The sequence below is a fragment of the Euprymna scolopes genome, chromosome 13, assembly GCF_053919585.1.
Source record: "Euprymna scolopes isolate OS-2025 chromosome 13, ASM5391958v1, whole genome shotgun sequence".
In the NCBI taxonomy this organism is placed as follows: domain Eukaryota; kingdom Metazoa; phylum Mollusca; class Cephalopoda; order Sepiida; family Sepiolidae; genus Euprymna; species Euprymna scolopes.
In genome coordinates this window covers 50149312-50171408 of record NC_136494.1, presented here as the reverse complement: position 1 = coordinate 50171408, position 22097 = coordinate 50149312, and the positions used below count along the sequence as shown (strand labels likewise).

At 30.4% G+C, this 22097-nt stretch overlaps 1 protein-coding gene across 1 annotated transcript in view; it reads right to left on the bottom strand.

Moving 5' to 3' along the window:
• LOC145292017 (superoxide dismutase [Cu-Zn]-like) overlaps positions 1–20238 on the bottom strand; it is a 30106-nt gene extending 9868 nt beyond the window's left edge. The window contains exon 1 of the mRNA XM_080138014.1: positions 20054–20238. Coding sequence (XP_079994140.1) covers positions 20054–20125 — 72 coding nt within the window. The 5' untranslated portion in view covers positions 20126–20238. The remainder of the gene's footprint in view (positions 1–20053) is intronic.
• Positions 20239–22097: the final 1859 nt, after the last annotated feature.

Sequence of the window (22097 nt, the reverse complement as noted above, 5' to 3'; positions counted from 1 at the left end):
TATCGATGCAGATCAAATTGTCGAATGCGAAATCAACGGAGACTGGGATGTTCTTTCGGACCGAAACATGCAATTCACACTGCACAACCACAAAGAGATTGCAGCCAAGTTTGATGGATTATTGTAGTGCTTGTAGTGTATATCTGAGTCACTTTTGTTAAGTCTGTTAAGCACTTGGAAATCATAAAAGGACGGGATTATGTCGATTTCGGCCTATTTTCAGCAATTTTAGGTCCAATTTGGCCAAATTCACCCCTAAAATTGCCCTTAAAGACCCCAAGACCTGTCAATAATCATGGTTCTCTGCCTTATATGTGTGTCTGAAGTCATTCATATCCATTGGGAATGAACAAGGATCGATTAAGTGACCGAGAACAGGATTTTGGCAATTTCGTCCTATTTTTGGCAATTTTGGGTCAAAATTTGGTCTATTTCTCTTCAAAAAAGGCCCAAAAAGATCTGAGACCTGTATATAATCGTACTCCAATGTCTATTTTAGGTATCTACAGCAATATATACCTTTATAAAGGTGGACGAGGATAATTTATGTGACCCAAGATGGTTTTTGTGATTTTTGCCTGTTTTTCGGCCACTTTATGGCCAATTTTGGCCATTTTGTGAGCGAAATTGACCAAGAATACCACAAAACCTGTTTAAATACATGACCCTGTGTCATTTGAAACTATTTATATCCATTAATGGGCATTGGAGATACACAAGCAGCAAAATTATGCCTTGAAATCACTCATATTGACATTTCGGACACGTATTTCTTGAAAAACCAGCCCCAGATCTAAAAAATGCCGCCAACAGATGAAAAAGTTTGTTTTTTTTCAAATTTTTTTTCGATTTTGACCTAGATACACCTTATATTTTGATTTGAGGGGGTCCCCACCAGATTTTGAAGATGTGACCTTTTTTCGACCCAGTACTTCCTACCTCTATTTTCAGCGAGATATGTTTAACTAGTCTATTGTGTTTTCAATCAACAGTGCCAGTCTTTAGATATTTTCACATGGGTTATAATATAATAGCTGTATTGAATTAAAAGTATCAAACTGAGCATATTTGAAAAAAATAAATAATAATTTTTAACTTTCAAAACAATTAAATTATTTAAACTCGTTTCATGATTTAGTAAGAAAACCAATAAATTGCTGGCCAGGTGCTAACAAGTTTTCACTTTTAAAAGCTTCTGTGTTAACTTTCATATGAACTCTTCAATTTGTTTTTTTACGCAGATTTAAATGGGGGGGGGGCAGTTTTTGTCTTTGACAATTTATTTTCTTTTAGAGCAATTTAAATTGCCCTCAGCTAGACATGCAAATCCAGAAAGGGTGACAATATCACCCAAAATAGAAATCGATAACTCAAGATATTTCTTTAAAATAAAAAAGAGCTTTTCTTTTGTAAATATATCCTAGGATGGGGGGAATGCAATGTTTTTCTTAGTTGTGAAATTCTCTAATTGAGAGATTAAGATTTTTTTTCAAAAGGGGTTGTCATCTCAGAATTTGAATAAAAATTTGTAACTTCTGCCTTTTTGTTGATTCATTCTAAAACTTCAAATTTAGAAAGGTCAGATATTGTTTTAGCTTGATTAGAGAAGAGACCAAATGAGGCAACATTTTCTAAGTAGTCAACTTTGTCCATAGTCATCAGCTGAAATTTCTAATCAGTAATTTAAATTCACACCAAAACAAATAAAAAAAAAAAAACACATGAAAATACAAGTTAATAGTTGAAGAATCATTTATTTTGAGATGAAATTTTTATAATTAAAAATCCTTCACGATTTTACATTTTTAATGTGATAAAAATGAAATTTTTTTTAAAGATTCCTAAAGTTTTTTTAAATTTGATTTAACATTGAAAGATGCTGAAAAATTGTATTTCCACGTCTAACTTGAAAATAGTTTCAGATCATGCAAAAATATGAAATTATATCAATGATATAAAAGTTGATTTATTTTTTCTTAAATTACAAAGGAGAAACATTTTATATGGATATTTTTAGTGTTAACCTATTGCAGTTAATTTTAGTTGGTTGTCAAGAGTGAATTTAAACAAGCCATGCATGTGTGGTCCTCTTCTAGTGCTGCATGTGAGATGACACCACACACAAAAAAAAAGTGAAGAAATGATGAATGCAAGAAATGTGAAGGGCCAACATTACCTTCACATTTTTGCCAAGTTTCAGAAAAATCTAATCAATGGGGAAAAGGTTAAGAGTTAAAAGTGTCTTTTTTTTTTTTTTTGCAATTTTGGAGCATTTGTGACCCCCTTTTGAGCTCCTGGGAACAACAAATCCCAATGAAAATGGACAAATGGTGCAGTTTCACGCCTTAAGACATGTATATTTGAAATCAGCACCATGTAACGTAACATATCAAGTTTTTGAGTAATATGAAAAAGGCATGTTTTTTTAGCCCTAAAAATGCGAACCAGAATTTTGCCAGGATCACCCATACTGAATTTATATTAAGAACAATGACCTCAACATTTTGGCCAAGTGTCAGAAAAATCTAAAATAGATCATGCTATGGGGCAAAAGTGGCACTTTTTTTTTTTTTTTTTACCTCTATAGCTCCTGGGACACAACAGGAATTTTTGCAAAAAACATTTTGTATTTGTGCATATCTATTTAATGAAATACAATTTGTGGCAAAATTTCAGGAAAAACTAATGGACGGTTATCTGGCAATCATCCGGACACAACTGAAAACATAGGTCCCTCTCCGATAAATTGGAGGACCAATATTAGATTTTTATTGTAAATTTGGATACAAATGGTCAGATTTACAAAAATTGAACTTTTTTTCTAAGAAATAAGGAATGTTCTATTATCTTTAGTTTTTAAATAGAAAGTTTTTAGTAGACAATTAGACGATTATGAGGAGTTGAATTATTCAAACATTTAAATGTCTTTATGCATTCATTTTTTAATTGAAAATTTTTCAGAATTCAAACAGTTATCCAGTCAGATAGCTTAATAGCGGGGGGGGGGGGGTCATTTCCTTTCAAGTGAAGGCAAGGAATTGGGGTTTCTATATCATCGTCTTAACATGGTAACATTTGTGAGGATTACATGGAAAAGATGAGAAAAAAAACAAAACTGTCCGCATTGGAAAATAAAGTTGCCTTTTCTTTTTTTTTTTTTTTTTTTTTGGAGAGACAGAAAGGTGGGGAGGATAGCATTTATAATATTCCATTTTTTTTCTTTTTAATAGAGTAGCAGCAGCAGAACTACGAAGCATGGATAACAAGCATAAGACAGAGTTTCAGTGTTGTTTTTAAAATTACCACCAGAAAACGTTTTCAGTCGCCCTCCCCCTATAAATTCAATCCCACTGAGAATCCAAGGGAATAAATATTAAAGTATTTTTCTACCATAACAGTGTCATAAAATCAGATTTAAGATTTATAAAAATTTATCTAGTTTCTAACTCAGACTAGACAACACAAATTTCGCTATATATGTCAAAAATATAGATATAATTTTTTCAGGATAGGCAAGAAAATCCGAATATCATACGAAGATCCTCAATATTGCAGATTGAACGTAAATAAGGTTAGGAAATGTATAAAGACTAGTGGGGGAGGGGGGGTACCCGGTGTTGCCCAGGTGTGTCAAGGTAGTGTAGTAAGGAACAAAAAAAAAAAAAAAAAAAAAGTCTTAGCCAATGCCTCTGATAAAACCGAAAGTCACAAACATTGAAATTAAGGCTAGTTAATCAAAAAGAAATGGACTTGCGAAAATATTGAAGAAAAAAAGTGATTCCTCCTTGTAGAAAACTGCATAGTTGAGTGGAGCAATTAATGTTTTTGGCCAATTTTTCAATATTTGTCGTCCAAAAGATCAAGGTTTAAAACGATGCCGGTTTCGACGCGTTTGTCAGAAGTTTTTTGCAAGACATACAAAGACACATTTTGCTCATTATATATATATATATTTATATATATATATATATATATATATATATAAATAAGGGGGTGGTCACCAACAATGTATGAACATTATTTTATTCCGTATCTTGGTTTTTCATTGAAAATTATGTTTAGATCATTGTAATAATGTTTTTAAAATCATTGAAATATATATAATTATACATAAAAGATTATTCAAATTTGAACATATAATTATTTATTTGATGCAGACATTTTCTAAGTAATGAACATTGCTGAGCGACAGATGTGGCTGGAGGTACCCAAACCTTTAAAAATTTTCTTTGGTAAAGAAAAGAAAAGAAAAATTAATGATTAGACACTTCTTCGTTATAACAAAATTCGAAATATTGAATTTCAAGTAAAACAATGGTACTCATGCACTGCAGTCATGCACTTCTCATTTCTCCGTTTAGTCTTTTTCTCCCTCACATGCACAGCCAAAAACAAAATGGAAGCAAAACCAAGTTTGTTTTTTTAAACGAATTAAAATCCATTATTCTTGAGCAACTTTTTTTTTTTTTTTTTTTCCCAAAAAAATAAAAGCCTGGAAAAAAAAAAAAACAAAAAAACACTTTAGTTAATATTTTTTTTTTTTTTTTTTTTTTTTTTTTTGTCTAAGATTTAGGATGATTTGCTAAAAGAAAATGCAAAAATATATTCCGAATGATAGTGATGAACGAGAAAAAAAACGAGACTAACAGTTCATGAGTACTAAAATAAGGGTATCTACTTAATTTTCATGTTGCAGTCATTAAAAATTACGAAAAACGGCGTTTATGTCAACAGATCATCAAATCTAAGGGAGATAACCAGCATAAACATAGCAAAAATATTTTGCAAGATTTGGAACGTTGAAATAATCAGAACAATAAAAGAATGAGTTAAAAAAAAAAAAAAAAAAAAAAAATTCCACGATTACTGTAGCCGACTTCCGGAAATTGCTGTAACAATTTACTAAAAGGAAACAAGTTAGCGAAGTTAATCAACGAACTTAAAAACAGATCCGCAACAACAGAACACCGACCACTCAAATTTGTTTTTTTAAAGTTAATTGAGGTCGCTGACAACGAATCTGATAGTCAAACTTGGGGCAAATTTACCGTTTGCATGGTATTTACCCCTGAACCCACGAACTACTTTCCACCTTCCGTTTACGCTACGCGCATGCATGCTGTAGCATAAACGATGGCTTCACCAAGCAAACTACTACTGATTATTTTAAGCATATTTGTTCCCACTTCAAAACAGGGGGGGGGGGGTTGTAAGCAAAAAAAAATATATATATATAAATATCGTTTATGAAAAATAAGTACACTGTTATAAAGTTCATTCTTCTAATAATCGCTGAAAATTTCGTATTGATCGGATAATTACCTGATTTTTGGTAGATTTTTAAAAAGACGGTCCTTCAAAAAGTACTGACCTGCCTCCCCCCCAGTTTTGGCGGTGCCTAGTTTAAATACTTCAAAAAAGTTTTCTATTTTCGTTGTTTTGTGTACGTTAATTATTATGCATCCCAAATTATACCTTGAAAAATGAAACTACAGAATAGTAAAAAAAAATAAATAAATAAAATTTAATCATTGACGGTTTAAATTAGGCACCGCCAAAAATGGTCGCAAAATCAAGTTGTTTTTTAAAACTAAATTACATTTATTAAAATCCATTATTTCTGAGTAACTTTTTTTTCCAGAAAGATAAAACCCTGAATTTTATCATATAGAAAACAGAATAATGTAAAACTTTTTCTACTATTTTTAATTAAATTTTAAATGTTAAATTTTCGCATAAAGTTAATTGACATTTTTTGTCTTGCACAAAAAACGTACTTAAATATTTAAAAAAAAAAAAAAAAAAAAAAGGTTTTTGAAATAATTAATTTATTGTCTAACTAAGATTTAGGATGATTTTATAAGAGAATATGCAAAAATATTATATAAGTACCTGAATTTCAAATAATTCCACTTATTCATATAGGTAACTAGATATTTCGCGTCAATGTACAGTCTAGATCGACTGTTTACGTTTGCGTTTTATAAGAAGAAAACTATGGAAGACCAAACAGGCCAAAAAAACTTATTTTTCAGTGATGAAAATTTCAATGTATTATTAAGCTGAGGCTGGCCAGTACCAGATGGGTGACCATTTGGATGAGTTTGGTTTTTAATGTGTATGTGTGTGGGGGCCAGGCTCCTCAAAATGGGGGGGGGGGGGCAATTTAAAGCAGAATAAAAAAAAAAAAATTATTTCAGCGCGTTTGGTCCACCGAAGTCGAAAGGCGGCAAACGTTTTCAAACGGGATCGAAAAAAAAATGATGCTATTTTTAACACAAAGGGCACAATATTTATCGAATTTTTTTTTTTTTTTTGTATCGATTATTCAAAGCATGCCCTGTTTAATGGTCATGCATTATTTGGCTCGCTAAAAAAAATTGTTAATTTATTTATCAAAAATTTTAAAATGGCTTTTTTCGTATAAATATTAAAAAAATTTTTTTTTTTTTTTGCTTAACTTAAATTATTTTACTTAACATATTCACCGAATTCAAAACTCAAAAGCGGGATAATTAAACACAATCGAAGTTCTGATATTCAGACGTCAAAATAAGGTATGCAAACAATTTTTTTTTTTTTTTTTTTTTTTTTTTTTAAATCTATAATTCTATTCCTTACAACAACACAAAATGTTTTGTTCAGTTTCAGATGATTATTTTAAGCATATTTGTTCCCACTTCAAAACAAGGGGGGGGTTTGTAAGCAAAAAAAAATATATATATATAAATATCGTTTATGAAAAATAAGTACACTGTTATAAAGTTCATTCTTCTAATAATCGCTGAAAATTTCGTATTGATCGGATAATTACCTGATTTTTGGTAGATTTTTAAAAAGACGGTCCGTCAAAAAGTACTGACCTGCCCCCCCCCCCAGTTTTGGCGGTGCCTAGTTTAAATACTTCAAAATCTCCTTCAAAAAAGTTTTAATCATCCTGACGCTGACTAATTTACTAGGGACTGCCAAAATTCACCACAGAATTAACCCACCCTATATGTAACACAATGTAACTTTATTACAAATTATATTATCAGTATAACTTTTGTACCATTTAAAAGAAGGGCAAAATAAACTAGTAATAATTTTTGAAAATTGCGAGACGAAAATCATGTTTACATAATTGGCGCTTTAAAATAACGTTCCCATTCCGAACGTGAAAACATGGTGAAATATTTTTATACTTCTCCATTTTAGAATGAAATTACATATAAAATGCAGTTTCCGTAAAATATATGAGGGGAAATATTTTTTTTAGTGCACCCCCCCCCATTTATTTTTTCAAAATTCGAACAAAATATTTAAATCTATCGAAATGTCTATTATGAAACACGAGTTCAAATAAGTAAAAAATATTTTTTTAAAGTTTAAATACACATATTGAACAAAAATTTAACTTGAAGTTGCAATTAAAAATGATATAAATTTAATGGGTTTTTTTTTTTAATAGCGTTTTTTTCTAATTAATATATACTATAATCAGTTGAATTGCCAAGAAAAAGAAACTTCGTAAACATTAATTAATTTTTAAACGATTAAAACTACATTATTTCAAAATGTTCCGTTACAGATTTTTAATTGTGTTTAAATTTTTTAAATATTAAGTTTTTACATAAACATGGCTCTTGTCAGCTATTTTATCGCCGTTTGTAGCCCCCCCCCATTTTGTTCGTCTGTTTTTACCGAACAAAAAATGGAAGGCCGTAGGTAACCAAAAGAACAGTCAGTAAAACCGTATTTCACATACAAATGTTTATATTATTAATCATTAAACTGTAAATCTTAAAACCTAACAAAATTATAAAGATTAATTAGTAATTACTAATTGATCTTTATAATTTTGTTAGGTTTTTGAAGAAGGTAAACAAAAGTTTTTAAAAAATCATTAAGTCGCTTCTGCTTTTCCATAGTTTGTATAGTTAACATAAGTCTGACGTCACGGGAACATGCGCTCCGTTTTTCACATTGTTTTGGGGGATACCTACTGATTACTTAAAGAAAAACAAATTTCTTTGTGTGTAATCATTTTTTTTTTTTCGTTTAACATTTATTGTTCTCCTGATTATTCAGCGTCCCAAATCATATCTTGCAAAATATGCTTATTTTGGCAAGACTGGAGTTCAGGTGGAAAAATAATCTTGAACCCTTTATCACATAAAAGGAACTAATTTCCCTAATCACCGGTACGTTACTATGTCAATAATATATAAACAATATTGGTATTTCAGAAGTTGTTTTTGAAAACAACTTAAAAAAAAAAAACAACTTCTTTTTATATTGCTTTTAATTAAAATAAAAAAGGTTTTCGTAGGTTACAATTATGAAAAGTTCTATTCATATTTAAATGTCTTATATGTTCCGTGTGTGTGTTTTTTTTTTTTTTTTTTTTTACACAATGAATACCTTTTTTAATGAAGATACTAGTGCAGAGAGTGATCCGCGCCGCGCTATTTTTTAAATCGTATTTCCAAGTTTAATTAAAGTTTTATGTTTTTTTATTCAATTGTAAGGTTGAAGTATATAGAATATCTATAAAACACTCCCCTCCCCATATTAAGAATGGCCTTTTAAATATAACGTTATTATTTACGTCCGGATCGCTCTATGCACTAGTACCTTAATGATAAACAATAGAAATAATAAATTATCAGACTTTTTAAAGTTTAAGTTTAAACAATATTTTTTTAATTAAAAATTGAATCGCGTGATTATTAAATTACGTGAGTGAGTAGTTATAAACGATACAAATTAATATTAAACACGCGTAATATCTTGCAATTTATTATTTCTCTATTTCAAATTTAAATTTATTAATTAAATAACCTTCGGTACTTATGTATTTTTGTTACCGTGCTAAAAAAAAAAAAAAAAAAAAAAAAAGGGTGCTTAAGATATCGTGGAACGTTCTGTTTAGAAAGATAGTGAAAAAAAGATCGTGAAACATTTTAAAATAAATAAAAAGTTGGGCTTCTTTAAGTTGTTTTCAAAAACAACTTTTGAAATACCTATATTATTGAACTAGTAACGTACCAACCGGTGATTAGGGAAATTAGTTCCTTTTATGTAGGCACCACCAAAACTGGGGGGGGGGGGGGGGAGCAGGCAAGTACTTTTTGACAGATCGTCTTTTTAAAAATCTACCAAAAATCCAATCAATACGAAATTTTCAGCGATTATTAAGAGAAGAATGAACTTTATAACAGTGTATTTATTTTTCATAAACGATATTTATATATATATTTTTTTTTGCTTACAACCCCCCCCCCTTGTTTTGAAGTGGGAACAAATATGCTTAAAATAATCATCTGAAACTAAACAAAACATATTCCGTTGTTGTAAGGGACAGGATTATAGATTAAAAAAAAAAAAAAAAAAAAAAAAACACTTGTTTACATACCTTATTTTGACGTCTGAATATCAGAACTTTGATTGTGTTTAATTATTCCGCTTTTGACTTTTGGAGTGTGAAATTCGGTGAATATGTTAAGTAAAATAATTAATTTAAGTTAAGCAAAAAAAAAAAAAAAAAAAAATTTTTTTTAAATATTTATACGAAAAAAGCCATTTTAAAATATTCGATAAATTAATAATTTTTTTTTTAGCGAGCCGAATAATGCATGACCATTATCAAATAGGGAATTCTTTGAATACAAAAAAAAAAAAAAAAAAAAAAAAAAAAAAAAAAAAAAAAAAATCGATAAATATTGTGCCCTTGTGTTAAAAAATATCAGTTTTTCGATCCCATTTGATAACGTTTGCCGCCTTTCGACTACGGTGGACCATACGCGCTGAAATAATTTTGTTGAATCTCCATGACTGCCAAAACCGGTGCAAGCGTGAATCAGTACAATTTATGTTGGTCAACACTCACATAGAAACGAGACGTTTCTCTTTTCATTGCGAGACAAAATTATGGATGGTAAATAAAAATTTATTATTTTTATTATTACACGTGTTTATTTTTATTTTACCGAAACTATAGCGGACATTTGTTCGTCCGTCTGCCATAAACGAAACTTTATAGTGAAAAATTAATTTTAAACTAGAAACAGTACTTTTTTTTATACTGCGAAAAATACGCACCGTAAAAAAATGGTTAAACCTTAGGTGAAAGTGCAGAATAGTTGAACACCCCCATGTTAAGAATGGCATTCTAAATAAAGTTATTATTTTAGTATGGCCCGTACACTTGCAGTGTCAAAATTACACAAAAGGAAGCTTAGAATAAATTCTTGTCAAATTGCCGATGTTGTCCAACTTGTTTTTCTAAAGTTGATTTAAATTGGTTTTCGGGTGTGTTATGACTGAATATCACACTTAAAATTGTGAATTATGCGTGAATCTCTTGAAAAGCCTGTCAGAAAGAAGCCCCCCCCCCATTTTGGGGAGCCTGACCCCCCACACACATACACATTAAAAACCAAACTCATCAAAATGGTCACCCATCTGGTACTGGCCAGCCTCAGGGTGGCTTATGTAGTCAAAAAATCCTACAGTTCTTCCTCGTTCAATGAATGAGAAATCTTTCTAGACTGGGTCAATTTTAATTTTTATTCTGCTTTACCCCCCCCATTTTTGGGAGCCTACCCTCACACATACACATTAAAAACCAAGCTCATCAAAATGGTCACCCATCTGGTACTGGCCAGCCTCAGCGTTAATAATACATTGAAATTTTCGTTACTGAAAAATAAGTTTTTTTTGGCCTGTTTGGTCCTCCATAGTTTGCTTTTTATTAAACACAAACGTAAATATTCTCGATCTGGACTCTAGATTGATGCGAAGTAACTGGTCGCCTATATGAATTAAGTGGAATTATTTGAAATCCAGGTACTTATATAATATTTTTGCATATATTCATAGAAAATCACCCTAAATCTTAGACTAAAAATAAACAACTTAATTCTTTCAAAAACCTTTTTTTAAAAATATTTATATATGCTTTTTGTGCAAGACAAAAAATGTCAATTGTTAACTTTTGGGAAAATTTTAACATTTAAAATTTAATTAAAAATAGAAAAAGTTTTACATTATTCAGCTTTCTATACGATAAAATTCAGGGTTTTATCTTTCTGGAAAAAAAAAAAAAAAAAGTTACTCAGAAATCATGGTTTTTGATAAATGTAATTTCGTTTTAAAAAACAACAACAACAACTTCATTTTTCGGCGGTGCCTACTTTTATGTGATAAAGGGTTCGAGATTATTTTTCCACCTAAACTCCAGTCTTGCCCTTATTTTTGCCATGTTTATGCTGGTTATCTCTTAGATTTGATGAGCAGTTATCAGAAATTTGGAGTAATTTGACACCCCTAACAGAAAACTGCGAATAAAATATAAAAAAAACTCGTATTTTCCCTTTTTAAAGTGGGTTGTTTATTTTCTGTATGGAATATACTCTAGGTGTGTCAAACTTAGTGAAAATATTGAATAATTCGACCCCGTCTTTCCAAGCTTATAACTACTCGAAAAATGTAATTTAAACCTTAATTTTTTTTTTTCAATTAAAAGGAGCAAGGACAAAGGCTTCAAAAAGTGATTAAAAAAAAGTTTTAAACTTCGGAGTTTACAGGTAAATTTCTAAAAAAAAAAACTGTTTTAAATTTGAATATATTATTTATTGATCTTTTATCTTCAATTTGTGATATATAAAACAAAACTTTGGCACATAAATTAATTATTTACTTTTTAATATACATTTCAAAATAGGGGGGGGGGGGCGTGAAAAAAAAAGTTTGTCTAAAATATTATATTCGGTTTATTGGAAAGAGCATAAAATTTCACATTGACCTTGAAAATATCGTAAAAATAAAATCAATAGAAAAATTTGGATAGACTTTTTAAGTTTAAAAAATGAAAATAACTGAACTCGTAAAATTCAATTAATTTCATTAAAAAAAAAAAAAAAATATTTCTTTTACTTTTTATACAACTTTAATAGTTTATTTTGGAAGTATAATCCATAAAGAAAATAAACAATCCACTTTTAAAAGAAATGAATTTTTTATATTTTATTTGCAGTTTCGTGTTAGGGGTGTCAAAAATTCCTACAAAAATTCTGATACACCTAAATATACTCCCGAAATAAACTATTAAAGTTGTTTAAAAAATAGAAATATTTTTTATTTTTTTAAAAATAGTGTTTACAAAATGCCGCCGTGCCTTCATGCAGCCATTTTTTTTACGTAATAAAAAAAAAAATAAAATAAAATAAAAATAATAAATAAAAATCAGTAGAATTTTACAAGTATTTTTAAATCTATCAAAAAAATTTTATGGGTTCCATTTTTACGATATTTTTAGGGTCAATGTGAAATTTTATGCTCTTTCCAATAGACCAAATATATTTTAGAGAAACGTTGTTTTTTTTTCAAATTCACCCCACCTCCCTCATTTTGAAATGTCTATTAAAATTTTAATTAATTTCGTTTTATACATCACAAATTGAAGATAAAGCTCAATAAAGAAAATATTCTAATTCAAAACAAAAAAAAATAGATTTCTGGAAATTACCTGTAAAATCCAAAGCATAATTTTTTTTTTTTGTTAATGAAAGCTCATATTATTTGATGGCAAATATTTCTATTTCATTGAATGTTTTTTGTTTTTTTTAGATAAAAAAAAAATTTTAAATAAAAAATTAGTCAATAAAGAAATATTAAAATATATCAATCTAAAACTCGTATTTCATTGAAAAAAAAAAAAAAAAAAAAAAAAAAAAAAAAAATGGAAGCGGATTTTTTGTTCTAGGGGAAAAACTTAAATGTTCGTTTCCTTTTTAACTATGGAGGATGAAAAATAATAATTTTGGTTAACACACGCAATAAAAAAGACATTATGTCCCTTGGACGAATCCGTATTTCATAAATTTCATTTTAGCAGCAGCAGCTATTTACAGCTTTGCTGCACAAAACACGTTGCGAAAATGCGATTTTGGGTTTGTATTACTGTACAGAGATTCGAAAAAGTTGTCAAAAAACAAATATATAACAAATAAATGTTATCAAAGGCAAGATAAGTTACTTTTCTACCAAACTGGATATATTTTTTGTGTTTTTATTCAATGTAACATGTTTATTCAACTCGAAAACCATAGTGTTTACCGATGTATTCGAAAATTCAAGATGGCGTCTCACACCCTCTTTAACACCGTAAGTATGGGAAAAGGTGTTATAAATAAAAAACTATACAAAATACTATTAAAAACCCGCCGAATATATGTCAACCTATGTCACGGTAACATATTGAGCGAGTTTAACAGTATTTTATCCGGTTTTTTATTTATAACATCTTTTCCCACACTTACCGTGTTAAAGAGAGAATAAGACGCCATCTTGAATGTTCCAATACATCGGTAAACACTGTTTTTCGAGCTGAATAAACATGTTACATTGAATAAAAACACGAAAAATATATCCAGTTTGGTAGAAAAGTAACTTATCTTGCCTTTGATAACATTTGTTATATTGTTTTTTGAAACTTTTTCGAATCTATGTGTACAAACCCGCGATTTTCTACGACCCTTGCTTTAAAAAATCCTTTTATTTAAAAAATACATGGAATTTAAAATATAAATATGGATACATTCGTAACAATGAAGGATGGAATTACCCATTTAATAGCATATTTTTAAAGTGATTTTTTGGCATTTATATACATATTTTTAAGCAAGTCAAAATGTTGATTTTCTTTATATTTTCTTTTTTTTTAAGAAAACCGCTTAAAAAAAAAAAAAAAAATTGCATAATTTGCTATTAAAGCTGTTATTTTTTTTTAATTGAAAAAAAAAAAAAAAAAAAGGTTTGAATTACATTTTTCTAGTTATAAGCTTCGAAAAATAGTAAGTTGAATTATTAAAGTTCTGATCATTTTTAATGGCACTTTCTGATACACCTAATGATCGTTGACATAAGCGTCCGAAAAACGATAAGGTAGAAAATTAAATTAGTTTTGAAGACAATTAGCTAAATTTGAGTTTTGCTAATAAGATTTTATTAAAACTGGAAAGTTCAAATCGTAACAAGGGAAGTAAAGGTTTTCTGAAAACTGACAAATTTAGCAAAATTTTATTTTCGTAAACTAGTTTTTTTACGTAAACGTAATTTTTGGATAACGACATGAAATTACTGCTTAAAAATCTTGCATAAAAGTTATCTCCCTTGGTGTTATGTATTTAGAATTATTTCCCTTGATGACTTTGCATGATCGCCCATGTTTTATTTCACCGGTTTACATGTTACAAATAAACATGCTGTAAGTGTATTATTAGTACGAAAAGGAATAAAAATAAGGCTGAATATCTATAATTATGGCTCTTTACGTACATTTTACTTAAGATTGGCACGCGTATATAAAATAAACGGCAGTTTTGCAATTACGCCCGGCCAAGTCGAAAGTAAGTTCGACAACTCTAGACGGTTCATATCAGGATGTTACACCGTCAAATCACGATATTACAAATTAAAGTTTGAAAATATTTTTTAAGATTTATTTTTAAGTTCGGAGATGGCGTGAGAAGGGACACGTATTTCCACGAATTATTAAAGGCCGTTGATATTCGCAGCCGGCTGCGGCTATTCTAAAATGCTATTCGCAGCCGGTCGCATCAGCTGACCGGAAGTGACGTCAGACAAATCTTAAGTAAATTCTTGGCTAGAATTGTAAAAATAATTTGTTTTCTTTTGTAATAGAATTTAACAATTTCTTTCATTTTGAGCTGCTTTTTTCTCCCGTTTATTTTTGTTTTCTACAATTAATAAACCAGTTTACAAGTAAAAAATAAGTTGTTTTAATTTTTAATTACCAACACAGTGGCGAATTTAATTTTTCTCTCTCCCATTTTTTATTTTGAGCGGAGAATTTAACATGTCTTTTCATTTTAATTATTTGTTTTAGTTTTTCGTTACTAACACAGCGGAGAATTTGGGGTACAGAGAACGGCATGGGCGTGGCTTTATCACTTGCTCAGTTGCGAAATATTTTTGTTTTTAGTAAATAATTTGTGTTTTTTGGCAAAGTTTATTTTTAATAAAATTAGCGTATTTACTGATATTTTTGAACCGCGATATTACCATTCTTTCATAACACCGATCACTTTAGTCCTGCCTTCTTACACAGGTTTTCGGGTCGCTGACAACGAATCTGATAATCAACCCCACAGCAAATTTACCGTTTAGATGGTATTAAACCCTGGAGACTGTCTCTACCTGTCGCCATTTTACAGGCTTCGTTGCCCGCCCGCTAGGTGTATCAGAATTTTAGGCGGAATTTTTGACACCCCCAACAAAAAACTGCGAATAAAATATATAAAACTCGTAATTTCTGTTTTTAAAGTGGGTTGTTTATTTTCCTTATGAAATATACTTCCAAAATAAACTATTACAGTCGTTTAAAACATAATAGAAGTATTATTTTAAAAAAAAAAAAACAATGTTTACAAAATGTCTAAGCGCGTTTCTCTGATGTTACAAGCAGCCATTTTTTTACGTATACAAATACATTGATTTTTACGAGTTCACTTTTTTTTAACTTTTTTAACTTTAAAAATCGATCTAAATTTTTCTATTAGTTCAATTTTTACGTAATTTTCAGGTTCAATGTGAAATTTTATGCTCTTTTCAATAAATTTCTGGTAAGGTTTTTTTTTATAATTTTGAGATCAATACCGTCGACTCGACAACTTCCGGTTTCGCCGCCGGCCGGCTGCGAATAGCATTTTAGAATAGCCGCAGCCGGCTGCGAATAGTCACTTCGTTATTAAAAGCACAAAACAATGCACTTTCTAAAAATTGTTTGATTTTCAAATGTTTTTTGTATATATAAATTTGGTACTCTTGCATAATTTGACCCGAATTCTTGTGAATTCCCGTCAAGCATGGATCTGGCGAGACGCAATCATCGGTGTCAGCCAACCCAAGCGATGAACGTTGTTCAACTGTTGAAACGCTAGCAGTATCAGAATTTTTGTAGGAATTTTTGACACCCCTAACACGAAACTGCGAATACAATATAAAAATCTCGTAATTTCTCTGTTAAAAGTGGGTTATTTATTTTCTTTATGGATTATACTTCCAAAATAAACTATTACAGTTGTTTTAAAAGTAATAAAAATATTTTTATTTTTTTTTTAAAACAGTAATGAATTTTCCGAACTCAATATTTTTCAATTTTTAAACTCAATATTTTTAAATTTTTAAATTTTAAAAATCTATCAAAATTTTTCTATTGATTCTATTTTTACGATATTTTCAGGGTCAATGTGAAATTTTATGTTCTTTCCAATAAACCGAATATAATATTTTAGACAAACGTTTTTTTTAAATTCACGCCCCCCATTTTCACGCCCCCCCCCCATTTTGAAATGTCTATTAAAAAGTAAATAATTAATTTATGTTTAATAGGTTTATATATCACAAATTGAAGAGAAAAGGTCAAATAATATATTCAAATTTAAAACAAAAAAAAAAATCAGTTTTTTAGAAATTTACCTGTAAAGTCCGAAGTTTAAAACCTTATTTTATAAGAACACATTTTTTCTTTTTGTCTTTTTTTTTTTTTTTTTAATGAAACCTTGGTCCTTGCTCCTTTAATTGAAAAAAAAATTAGGGCTTGAATTACATTTTTCGAGGAGTTATAAGCTTAGAAAGATAGGGGGTCGAATAATTTACGCCTCTCATTTTGAAATGTCTATTAAAAAGTAAATAATTTATGTTTAATAGGTTTATATATCACAAATTGAAGAGAAAAGGTCAATAAATAATATATTCAAATTTAAAACAAAAAAAAAAATCAGTTTTTTAGAAATTTACCTGTAAAGTCCGAAGTTTAAAACCTTTTTTAAAAAAAAAAAACACATTGTTTTGTTTTGTTTTTTTTTTTAAATAAAACCTTGGTCCTTACTCCTTTAATTGAAAAAAAAAATTAGGGCTTGAATTACATTTTTCGAGGAGTTATAAGCTTGGAAAGATGGGGTGGAATTATTCACTATTTTCACGAAATTTCTGACACTGCTACAACTCGATTTTTTATTTTATTTATTGAATTTTTTTCTGTTATGTTTTTAGTAATTTTTAAGGTGATATTAAGGGGGGAAGTGACTATTTTCTGATTAGTTATTTGGGGTTTTTTTTATTATTGAATTTGAGTTTTATTAGCCAAAGAAAAAGCGCTATCTAAATGGAAGCAGACGACATTCGAATTGGAAGAAAGCGAATAAACCAACAAAAAAGCTGACAAATATTTTCAAACTCGCCAAATAGAAAAATGACAGGCAAGAAAATAAATCTATACATGTTAAAAAGTACTCTTGCATAATTTGACTCGAATTCTCATTATTTCCCATTAAGACCGGATCGGGGGAGACCCGCAATCATGGGTGACAGCCGAGCGGCGTAACAGACGCAGACTAAGGAAAAAAAGCAAAAAAACCTTTGAAAATAAATGTTTAATTTATTTAACTTTTTTCTTTTTTGCAAAATATTTATTTGAATATTGTTATCTTCAAGAAAAGGTTGTTTACCCGTATAAATGTTAGGTGCAAGTACATTTTTTTTCCAAGACTTTTCAGTCAGGTTGTTTGTTTTGTTTGTTTTTTTTTTGTTTTTTTTTTGATAGGTGGAGGGGGGATTACACAAAACTTTTTTTTTTTTTTCTTCAAGAAAGTGTTCTCTTGTTTTTTTATAGTTAATTGCCGGCGGAAGAACTGTCTTGAGATGAGGATATTTCCTTAGGAATCTTTTACTTCGGTCGACTGTTGAACGGCCATCAACAGCAAAAAGGGAGGTGATGGGTAGAGGAAATGGAAAGAAGCCCCCCCAACCGGGTAGCTTTCGGAAATGTGATTTATGATGGAGACAAAAGGATCGTTTCCAAATTTTTGTCTCCACATAAAGTCAAGTAAATATGTACCCAGAAGCTCCAGACTGGTCCCGCATTATTGCTTGTTACACTAGGTGTATCAGAATTTTTGTAGGAATTTTTGACACCCCTAACACGAAACTGCGAATAAAATATAAAAAAAACTCGTAATTTCTTTTAAAAGTGGGTTGTTTATTTTCTTTATGGATTATACTTCCAAACTAAACTATTAAAGTTGTATAAAAAGTAATAGAATTTTTTTTTTTTTAAACTAATGAAATTAATTGAATTTTACGAGTTTAGTATTTTTCAATTTTTAAACTTAAAAAAAAAAAAAAATCTATCAAAAAATTTTTCTATTGATTCTATTTTTACGATATTTTCAGGGTCAATGTGAAATTTAATTCACTTTCCAATAAACCGAATATAATATTTTAGACAAACGTTTTTGACGGGAAATCACGAGAATTCGGGTCAAATTATGCAAGAGTACCTGTTTAAAAAAAAAAAAAAAAAAAATGAAAACTGCGATGCAGACAACAATCTCATATCGTCAGAAGAAATTGCTGCCCCCCCCCCCCCCAAAAAAAGACAGTGCCACCAAAAGAACTTGACTGAACAACAAGTCTTGAAAATAAAACAAATACGGTTACAAATAAAAAGAACAAAAAAAGCTTGTACTTTACACCTTACAATTATACGGTTAAAAATCTTTTCTTGGAGAGAAAAAAAAAAACTCTGTAAAGGCGATAAGTTTGGGAAAATGAGTTATAAATAAGTCAAAATACTGTTAAAAACTCGAACATATGTCAGCCTATGTCACGGTAACATTGAGAGAGTTTCTAACAGTATTTTGTCTGTTTTTTTACTCATTTTCCCAAACTTACCGACTCAAAGAGAGAGTGAGCCGCCATTTTAAATTTTCCAATACATCGGTAAACACTGCATGTTTTTCGAGCTGAATAAATATATTACATTAAATATAAACACTAAAATCTATCCAGTTAGGTAGAAAAGTAACTTATCTTGCCTTTCATAACATTTCTATATTTGTTTTGTGATAACTTTTTCGAATTTATGTGTACAATAAAACAAACCCAACATTTCTCCAGCATGTTAGTGAAATTTGTAATACTTAATTTTTTAACATGCTACATTAATAAAAACACTAAAAACGGTACTATGAAGTTATGCACTTATTGATTCGTGCTGAAATAACGTTATTTAAAAAGCCATTCTTAACATGGAGAGGGGGGTGTTTTGTACCTAATCTGTACTTTAATCTTACAATTGAATTAAAAAATAAGATAAAAATAAAACTTTAATTAAACTTAGAAATACGATTTTAAAAAATAGCGCGGATCAGTAAGTGCATTGCATTAGCACCCTAAAAACATCCAGTTAGGTACCTTTGATAACATTTGTTATATATTTGTTTTCGAATCTATGTGTACAGTAATACAACCCCCAAAACTAAAAAAAAAAAAAAAATCGAAACTTTATTTTCATAAAAAAAAGTCATGTATTTTTTTCTTTGAGTAACAAAAATATTTCTGACTTACAAATGCAGTAGGCTCATATTTTTACTTTGATATTTTTGATATACCCGCGTTTTTTATTGGTTACAAAATGGGTGACTGATTTACGAGAATCAGTAACTAAAAAGTGAGCACACCTTTCAGATGTCGAAATCATGATTTTTTTCTTTTTTTTTTTTCATAATCTGGTTAATTAGTATGCAATCAGTAATAATCGAGTGAAAAGAAAAATTCAAAAAACCTATCAGTATAGAAATTACGCAGGGAGGGGGTGGTTGTACAACTCCGCCGAAAAAAAAAAAAAAAAATGTATTTTTACATGCACAGATGGGCGAGGTTGTCTTCATTGTAAAATGAACACATACTCAATAGCTCCTGGAGCAATGGAGCATGTTAACGTGGTTTTCATTGCTTTTCACGTAAAAATTAGGGAGTGCACTTTACAATGAAAATATAAAATGTTAACATTCGTTTATTTTTCGATAATCGTCCTTTAAATCTTGGGTGGGAATAAAATATAAATTAAAAAAAAAAAAAAACCTTAATCCTCTAAATTACGCCGCCTTTATCTCGAATCCGGAAAAAAAAAAAAAAAAACGAACAAAGGTGAACGACTAGACAATAATGATTCAACAAGGTCAGTCAATGTTTTGGTGTTTACCTCTTGGTTGAAAAAGATAGTGCCGCTAACTTCTCCATCGCCTTTCATCACGCAAACAGCCTTAATAGACATTTTTGTTAGAAACGTTTGGTGCTCTGCACAAAAATTAACGGCTGTTCAACTCCTAGCGATGTGAACATGAATGAGACCGTTCCTTTTCTCTCACTCTGGTCACGTGGTTTGTGACTTTCGAACACCCCACCCAACCTCGTTCCCATTATTATTTTTTGTTTTAATGTTTTTATAATAGGAAATCAAATAAAAAGAAAACGTTGACATTTTACGCAGATTTTATTGTTGAGTAAATGAAAACTAAATGATTCGATTAAAAGAGAAAGTTAAAAATAAAAAACCGTAATCGAAATAGTCTTTTGTTTTTAGTTTAATGACTTTTTTCACTTATGACAAATTACTGTCCTGTTTATACTTCTCCTCCTAACACTCATATGCTATTGATTGACAAGACGACAGATACTCAAAATGGTGACCACCTGTTCTGGAAAGATCCACCTGTCGCTAGAAAAAAAGGCTAAAAGCGTAGCTATCTAATACCTGTTAGCTTTACTATAAGTTCTGCACTTTTTGTTCGCCTTAAGCATAAATCATGGCTTGCTCCAGCGATCAGTAGGATCCTGGGGTCGGAATAAGGTATGGTTCAGTTCTGTTCTAAGAGATCCTCATCCCCGCCCCATCAGGTATTATCTCTGTAATAGTACCTATTTACTATGCCTCCCCGCGGGACAGAGTTAACACCAGGGTCGTTTTTTAACGTGGAGAAAAGGTACAAAAATAAAAATTGTCTCAGTCGTGAAGGATTTCTCCTCCACCGAAATAGAACAAGAAATGGAAGCAATGCAGCATCTGAAGAACAGATACCACACTTTGATCTTGACCAAAAGGCCTAGTACCTATTTACTATGCCTCCCCACGGGACAGAGTTAGACACCAGGGTCGTTTTTTTAACGTGGAGAAAAGGTACAAAAATAAAAATTGTTTCAGTCGTGAAGGATTTCTCCTCCACCGAAAGAGAACAAGAAATGGAAGTGCAGCATCTGAAGAACAGATACTACACTTTGATCTTGTTTATATATTTTATTGAGAAAGAAAAAATTGAACATAAAAAACGTACAAAAAATTCAATTCAACAAAATTAGGCACAAGGCCCTACAAGAAATTGGGAGGGGGAGGGTACAGGGTCTTTTTGACTATGTAACAGATGAGACTTTGAAGTCTTACTCTTGACTGGCAACATTTACCAAAATACCTCAATCACTCTGTGGATCCTAATCTAACTAATAACCCCAGCGTTCAATGTAAAATTTAACTATGTACAATTTGTATATTCATTTCTGTATGTTTGCATGTGTGCATTTTTTTTTTTTTTTTTTTTTTGTGTGTGTGTGTGTGTATGTGTGAGAAAATAAAGTTCGATTTCATTAGAAAGAGTTCTTGAATTAATTGGCAAAAAATGTTCGTGGAGTGGGAAAAAACTAATGAAAATGTTCATTTCAAAAATAAGGAAAAAACTACTAATGTGTTGTTAGTAAGACCCCCCTGTACTATTCTATGTGGCTAGATCCCCCACTGTTTTCCGGGGAACCGAAAACAAGCAGAGCATCCCTAATGGGGTTTGGGGAAGTCGCCTTAATGGAGGTGGGAGAAAATAAAGCAACGGATGGAGGGGGTAGGAAGGTGACCTCTGAGTAGGGGGATGACCGGGGGCATCAGAAAATAAAGATGAGGAGCAGGGGGGTTGGGCAGACTCAGAGGTTCTCTAATACCAAAAAATAAAATCAGGAACAGGATCTCATTTGTACCACCAGTCAAGAGTTACTTTACTGAACTTATAATGCTAACCTAGGCGGGATGGGTTCCGTAGGACCCAGCACCGCCCATGCCATGCCTAAGGAGGGAACACGTATTGAAACTTGGCTCCTCGACGGATGCACAAACTAGTGCTGTGCACCCACCTCTTGTCAAATTCCACTCTAGGCAACCTCTTCCAATCGCATCTGATCTTTACTTTAAGCAAATGTTTAAAGTA